Genomic DNA, 8,196 nt, shown 5'->3' on the forward strand with positions numbered 1-8,196 from the left:
TTATCTTCGATCCCGGTACAGCAGGTAGGTTTTCATCGATTGCGGCAGGGCTAGGTTTGGTATGCGTTCCTCTAGATACGTCCGGCCGATTCTCTGACGAATGACGCGCCTACAGAGATCCATAAGTGGCAGCGGTTCGGCTGAAATAAAGACGTAAACGTTGCTCGTTAGTCGTCCCAGTTCCTACAGGTGGGAAGCTTGTCTGCTTGTCTTGCGGGTACTTACGATCTAAGCCGCCAATGTACTTCATCGTTATTTCACAGTGCCCCCAGACGGCGGACACAATGGGGTAGAGCTTGCGTCCTTTCAGTCCCTTGAACGCCACTCCCAAATACTGGCCATCGACGATAAAGCTGAGCGTTCCCTCGTCCATGTCGAGTGCGACGAGGAACTTGTCCGGCACCAGGAACGTTTCCTCCGACTTCAGTATCGCAGGGTAGGTGACGCCCGGGCAGGACTTGGAGTTGTGGAACAGCTTGTTACGCCCCAGATCCCAGCCCCAGCTGTACTCGTTGAGGCCGACTAAGCTTTGATAACCTACGGAGTGCAGGGGTGCCTCGGCGGTGGCCACACCGATCACGGCGTGCGTGCCTCGCTGCCGGGTCGACCAGAACACCTCCCACACGTGCAAGCCCTTGGTGAAGCCCACCTTGCCCCGTATGCAGTCTGTGCTCTGTGCCACCGGATGCCGGTGGAAGGTCATTTTGTCGTCCTCCTTCACGAACACGTTCAGCGAGCGGTCCTCCGAGTTCCACGAGAACTTGAGCTGCGTTTCCCGGGGTGCCGGTGGCATGTCCAGGAGCACATCGAGCCGGGCTGGCCGCTGAAAGTGGGCTGCCAGTTCGCGGGGTATCTTCGGAATGAACGGGGACGGTTGGTCGCGGCTGACCGTTTTGACGCTGCCACTGATTTTTTGGCCCATATTCATGCCACTGTGACTGCTGCTGGTGTTGTTAGTGCGACTGCTTCTGGTGCTACGGATGGCAACCTTGTACGACACGCGGATACGCTGCTCGCAGTCTCTCGGATCGATGCGGTTCAGGACCACGCGCGGCAGTAATGCGGGGGTGGACGACGATATACTCTGTGGACGGCGACGTTCGCTTGACCTTAGCACCGGACCCCGGCTAGATTTGTATCTGCAAATGAAAGACAAGCAGGAAAGGTTCTTCGATCAGTTTCGGTGCGTGTTCGCATGTTGGTTTCGTTCGTTCAGAAAATAGTTCTCCACCCAGCCACCAGTGGGCGCTTTCTCTTTCACCTTCGAGGATAAGTGTATTTATGGGCACAAGCCGTTCCCAATTCACCGAACCCTTCCAATTTCCCGACACTAAAAATACTGCCTAGCAGTTGTCCTTGGATGTGGCGATGCCTTTCTCCGGGAAAGGAACTGTTGCTTGCTGCTGACGGCCAGCCAGCCAGGCAGCCAGCCCGTGAACCCTACGCTGCTGATCCCGATTTGGGGAAAAAATGCTTCAAAAATAATCGCACGCTTCTGGCGTCCTCTGCGACAATGAACGGTTCGGTCCTTAGACGACATAACCGTCCGGTTGTACCCTTTCTGGGGTGCAGTAGTGATCAGCGAATTGTAAACACTGGTGGCCCAGAAAAATAAAAACACGTTTTTTGATTCTCGTCACACAGACGGACAGAGTCTTTCATTGAACGAAAGCTGAACTCAAAAAGTAAAGAGGGAAATTAACGCCAAGGTTAATCAAACGTACCCAATGCGATGGTGTAGTGGGAGTGGCGTAGTAAGAAACTCGAGTAAATGGACGGGATTGTCCGGTTTTCCAGTTCTCATTGATCTCATTGTTACTGTTAGTAAATGTTGCAGCTATGGAGCTATGGATAAAGGAAGCAGTGGAATGCCTCCACACGCAGAACGTAAACAAACTTTCAGTGAATGACGTTGTCGCTCAAAAGATGTCGAGGACGTTGCTGCATATGACCGACATATAGCAGCATACAGGACACCACGATGTGGGCGCTGATTATCTTATAGATACTTCATATAAAAATACTTTTATGTTCCTGACCACAGTCAGCCAGTCAGTCAAGGGGGGCTTAAAGGGCAGCTGAAACACTATCGCTTTCTACGCATCATGGTGATCGAATATAATGTGCCAGCCAAAGCAGCGCATTGCTATATTATTGCAAAAAATCGCTTGATACGCCTTCCGCTTGCTTCAGGCAGGTGGAAATGAGCATGCAAAGGATTACTTTTCCTGCGTGTTTCGGTATTACTTATTGCCCTTTACCAGACAGTCGGTGTGCAGGTGTATTAATAGTTTTATTTTTTTCTTCTTTGAGATCCCCATGCGAATGGTTTGTTGTGTCCGGAACAAAGTATATTAAAAAAAAGCGCTCGGCACGAGAAAGGAAACCCAAAAGGTACCAGAACAGCTGCTTTTGGCTGCCAATTGTGGTTCAGCGAGAACCATGTTTGCACCCTTTGGTGGATACGATAGGACCAGCAACATGCTTTTACAAATACTTGCGCACCACAAATTTTATTCAGTGTGAATGCATTATTTTAACGATGGGTGCAATTTACAATTAAAGCTGGTATTATGTTTTTGTATCGTAACAACATTCTCAAAAAAGCCACTAACGAAATGCTTTAAAGCCACCAGTACTGCGGTCCTGTGTACACGTTGACTAATTTAAGGATTTTGTTGAAACAAGTCAAATGCCAAGCCAATTTTAAATTGTATTTACCATTCGTCATCCCTCATACGCGTGTATGAGTCCACGCCACAGCATGTCCCTTGCTTTAGAACGCTGGTATCATTGCATCGATTGCATTCATGGTGGCAATGCCGACTAAATGTCAAAATCATTAGCAATTTCCTGCCGGTTTGTTGCTGATCCGAGGTTCACTGTAGTAGTATATGCTTCGCTTACCGAGAGGATGTGTGCGATTTCATGCGATATTAATGTACGATTCTCATCACCTCCGTACTCTCCCACACATAAATACGCACACACACACACACACGCGCGCGCACGAAACCTTAGCACAGACGTTCTTATTCTGTTGCTACATGTATCTGTTCAATTCGATCTTCTTAACCATTGTTTCAAATGGCGGCGTTTCAGCTGGACCCAAGCTTAAAGAGCTATAAATTAAAGGGAAAACACGATAAGCTTCCCACCGCTCTCCTGGTGGCCGGGTCGGGCTAGAGAGCACAAAGATAACTAATGCATGAATTAATACGCACATACACATCTGTGTGGATCTACGCAAATGGCGATGGCGATAAAGAATGCCCGCCAGCAGCAAAAAAAAATCACCGAAGGTACGCTGGGAAAAACGGTACAATAGAATCGTATCGATTAAATGTCAAACAGCAAGATGAAAGGGAGAGAAATCGCAATTCGAGTGCTGCGATGCCAACGTTCCTTATGTACTTCTCCTCGTCGATGGTGCGCCGGAGCTACCAGCGGCAGCATCCAGTGTAAATACTTTCATTGCATTTACTAACGATCTCTCACAAACGTAACACGAACAGGATATACACGGATCATGCGCAGTTCCTGTTCCTGTGATGCTTGATTCGTTCCTTGTTCCATGACCGTCACACAACTCTACCAGCATCATCCAAGGGGAGAAAACTTCCCTATATACACACACGCACACAGAAAGCCACGGTCGTCCGTGCTGTTCCTTTATTTGTTGCTCTCACTCCACTGGTGCCACATCCTGGCGCTGTCCCGTTCTGGCCTGCGGGAGCCCTCTACAGCATGTCTGTCGCTCGCTTCGGGGTTCTTTTGCGCTCCTTACTTTGAAATACCCTTTATGTGCATCATCGATCACAATTGTACATTTGCGCAATCCTGGCAATCCGCATATTTCCTTTCCCAGCGCTCGCTTCCTGCAAGAACTTAATGCTAAAATAGAAGGATGCTCTAGCACATAGATCCGTCCGCCCGAAGTTAGTCTTGATTGTTGGCATTGCTCCTGAGTAGCGATCGATAAAATTTGTAAACTTTCCTGCTGACAATAACAATCCATCGTTTGTTTTGTGGATGTACAAAATACTAGCATTCTCTAAGATGCATTGCCGTATGTACAACAATGATCTTTAAATATAATACATGGAACATCCTGGCATGAACAAAATGAAAGGAAATGCGTGGAAATCCACATTCGTACTACTGTCATTTCTACTGCAGGACTTTGAGTGTTATTGAAACAACACACAATATGTGGAAATAGCATGACGATTGAAATGTGCACGTAGTTTTCAATCGATGCCATACAATTCTATTTCTGCAAACGTTTGACTTGAGATTGGTTTCGTTTCGAGTTTTTCGGAGCATTTGAGCACTCATTGCTCAGTGTCTACAAACATGGCATCAGCAATCACCGTGTAGGTTAAAATCTATCCTTACTGCATGCGTTGAACTCACACGCACACGCACTAGCAACTGCTTTGAATCCTTATGAAATGCAGAAAAAATGCACCCCGCCACCAGGTTGTACCAATTTGTCATAATTCATTGCTCAAAAGGAGAAGTAGGTTTGCTTCTCTTTCTAGTTATCCACCACTTCGTCGGTCTTGGTCACACGCACTGAACAGCGTTGTTGTTTTTTCCCCTGAGATTGCGATTATCTTTAGCTAGTAGAAAAAAGTGAAGGCAAATATAAAATAATCGCAAAAAAAGTTAAACGCGCAACCGCCTAAGCCAGTGCTAACCTATGTGGACGGGAACGCAAACGGTACAACGCAAACAAGGGCAATAAAAAAGTGTAACAAATTTAACAAACTGGTGAACAGCTTTTACCCGATGGTCCGGCCTCCGGAGTGGACACATAAATATCATTACGGGCAGAGCGTGGTGAAGAGCGTGCGTCCAGGGGCAAAATGACGACAACTGGCAGATAGTGCGGCGAGGTGTTGTCGAAGCTTAGCAACGCCACTAAGCAACATCTGCGGTGTATGTTACGCTGGTGTAGCAACATAATCGCCTCAACCGCAGCACATTCCTTTCTCTCTCTCTTGCACGCACTAATAAAGGCTGCTACCATCGAGAGGGATTCGATAAGTTAATGTGTACTCGAGAGACGATTGACGTGTTCCAAATACGCTCACTTTTTCGGTCGATCGTCGTTTAAAGCGATCCTTTCGAACCGGCTACTTATCACTTCCGCTAGCACCGACGGATGTGGGATTCATTGAAGCGAACATGCAATATGAACCGCATCGGAGTTGCTGTCTGTCGGAGGCACCTTCGAGACCCTACAAGAAGCTTGAATGTACTTGGGTCGGAGTAAAAAAAAACTCCGGCCAAACTATGTGCATCGTTCCACTTAATGCGAAGGTCTACACTGCTGCGGATGGTAATGTGACACTTTAACCAAAATTTTCGACCATCGACTACATACGATTGGAATCAGTTTACCTACACTAGAGCAGAAAGAGAGATACCCTGGGAACGACCGATCAAGGATCTCGTCATCAAGCCAGTGTTTAAGGAGACACACCAACCTAATAGAACGAGCTAGTACACATTTCGATCTCACACCATCGTGTGATCGTATTCATTTACCACATCCGTTAATAAGTTTGAAAGCAGCGATTTTTGAGCGATCGAATATATCCGGTTTCCGTTGACCCAGGGAGTGATTTAGTGAATGCCCACGTTGTTTTATGATTCAAGAAGCATATCGCTCGATTCTCATGCGATAAACGTGTTATTGATGCGCTTTAACATTTTGAAACGGCGTATAGTTGAATCATTGTATCGATAGTGTAGCGGCTTCATTCAAAGATCCGATGCAGCTGCTCACGAATTATGAATCATTTAATTATTAACTCCTATTAGCCGTCGACTCGGCATGATCAGCATCCGATGGTGCGGACGAACGATGACAAGCTTTGTGTGATGAAGTTTGTCCTTGTCAATCGATGTACTCGTTTGCATCAGCACACACAAGAAAAAGCATTTTTTGCTTATCGGCTGAACGAAACGATGTGTTCTTTGCAACATGGAAGGATGACGATAACCGCACACGGATGCATGCAGTACGGATAAGCGAATACGACTTCATAAAAGGCCAATCAATCCCTTCGGTGAATGACTAATGTTACAGTGCGAATTCACATGAATAGACCGGACCTCGGCCGTTGGCGTTCACAATTCTAAATCCACGGAGTGCGAAACTGCTGTGTGATGTGCAAAAACCAACAAAAAAAAACGCTCCAGCATAGCAACGACAATAAAAAGCGATTCTAAAACATGCGCGAAGGCGACAAAGATCGATTGTTCGCAATGTGCAGCACGCTCGCACGGACTCTCTCAGGCTTGGGTCCCCAGCTCTCGAGCTCACAGACCTTGGGAAGCAATTCGACGCTAGCGAAGGTTTGCCCGACCCGCACCGCATTGCTCTGCTGGCAGCACAACGGTTATGTAAGGTCCGAACATTATGATTGAAATGCAAAAGCCGCGCGGCGCAGCGACAGACGCCGAACGCGTTAACCTTCAATCTGCGAACGAAATCGTGGCGCAGTCTGCGGACCATTCTGAATTGGGCTGTGGTAGTGGATGGAAACCCTTGCCAAGCTCGGATATAAGTGCGCCCACCGCGCGCATTTATGTTGCGCTGCGTGATGGCGCCGTGCAGCAGGAAAAGTCATGCGTGCCTCGCACAAAAAGGCAAACGCAATGAGTGTGGCCATGCTGCTGGTTATGCTGCGTACCCTCTCCTCTTGGTTGACATGGTTGCCACCACTGTCCTCTTGTGCACGCGGTTCGCACAGCATCTGTACCGCGACGAGCTCGCCCAACTGACTTCAGCCGGGTTTCGCATTTTTGTAGCTTTACATAATGCAGCCAAAGCTGCAGTCGAGCATTGCTGACACCGATACTGCGTGTGGCGCGTGTGGTGCTGCACGATGCATCTATTTTCTTCACTTAATCCGTCGACCGGCATTGGATACGAATTCGGTGAGTGAGTGGTGAGTTTTGCTAGGTGCGTATCGGGAAATTAAACGTCAAGGTGTTGCCAAGGCGAACGCTAGAAATTAGAGGCTTAAAGACATTGGCGTAGGAGTGTCACGAATAGCCGAACTTGTTCTAATCGAATAGCCGAACTGAGACTAAAATTATGGCACCTTCAAACTAGCGAGAATCCATAGAAAATGCTTATGGGGCCTCCTTTTCTGTTGGAGAAAAGTGCGGAAAAATGCACGCACAAACGCAGTGAGAAGGAAGGGCCCGCAGCCAGTCACTCATGGTGGTGCAGAAATTACGGTAAGCCTCACAAAATCGGGTAAACGATAGGCGACAGCACGAATGGTCACAGTTACAAACATTGCACAACGATCGCGCAGTTGAGGCTGCACCCCGTACAAAGTCATTGAGACAAGGACCGGTTGATCGTGCGCCACTCGGTGGTGGTTTTGGCCTATACAGTCTCATTCGTTCGTCCTAGCCAAGCCTCGAGTCTGCCTTGGCTCGTGCATGGCGGCAACTTCGATGACCGTCATATCACTTCGACCGACCATTTTGTGCCCGGCCGTTTCAGTGTGTGTCGGTGCGTGTCGTGAGCCATTAAGATGACCTCGTACGTGCGAACGTGTGTGGCCATGCGTCTGTGCCTCTGTGCCTCTGTGCCTCTGTGCGTCTATGCCCCTCGAAGCACAAAGATCGGCACTCGATCGCGTTCGCCGCTCGCGATTGACCTTTTACCGAAAACAATGGCCATTAAAAAATTTATGCAGATTGAACATAATGAGACGACCTTGGGGAAGGCGAACCTCTGTGAGGGGGTTGAGCAAACCACGCAACAACGGCCAACCCCTGGCTAGTGCGGCATCGGCATATTAACGCAATAGCATGCGCGAGGAAGTCCTTTTTCGCTTGCTACAAGCAGGGCAGCAGCAGTTGGCTATTGCTACAGATATTGACATTTGCCTATCGAGGACATCCACTGCCAGCTGCCCAGCTGACGGTTTCATCTCCACTCCACTCGCATTAGAGCTTCAGCCGATTGGCATTGGCCATTGCAAACACCTTCCGAGCCCGGAATGGAGCGAACAGCTCGATGCAAATCTAATAAACAGCTCCGAAGGTGTCGTATGCTCGCAAAACCGAAAAAACCGCTCGTCTCACTGTGACATCACCACGATGGAGGCGCCGCGTGCTCGATCTACTCACAGCGACCTTAGCGGATTCGTGAGCAAACCA

General features: G+C 48.3%; 1 protein-coding gene across 1 annotated transcript; it reads right to left on the reverse strand.

The window, feature by feature from the left end:
* LOC128724163 (protein gustavus) lies at window positions 1–1,813 on the reverse strand. Its single transcript, XM_053817928.1, has 3 exons — window positions 1,725–1,813; window positions 226–1,139; window positions 1–140 (listed from the first exon to the last, which is right to left on the reverse strand). The coding sequence occupies exons 1-3, from the start codon at window positions 1,811–1,813 to the stop codon at window positions 1–3; spliced, it is 1,143 nt and encodes a 380-aa protein (XP_053673903.1).
* Between the last annotated feature and the right edge of the window lie 6,383 nt (window positions 1,814–8,196).

The sequence above is a fragment of the Anopheles nili genome, chromosome 3 (genome assembly GCF_943737925.1).
Source record: "Anopheles nili chromosome 3, idAnoNiliSN_F5_01, whole genome shotgun sequence".
Lineage (NCBI taxonomy): Eukaryota > Metazoa > Arthropoda > Insecta > Diptera > Culicidae > Anopheles > Anopheles nili.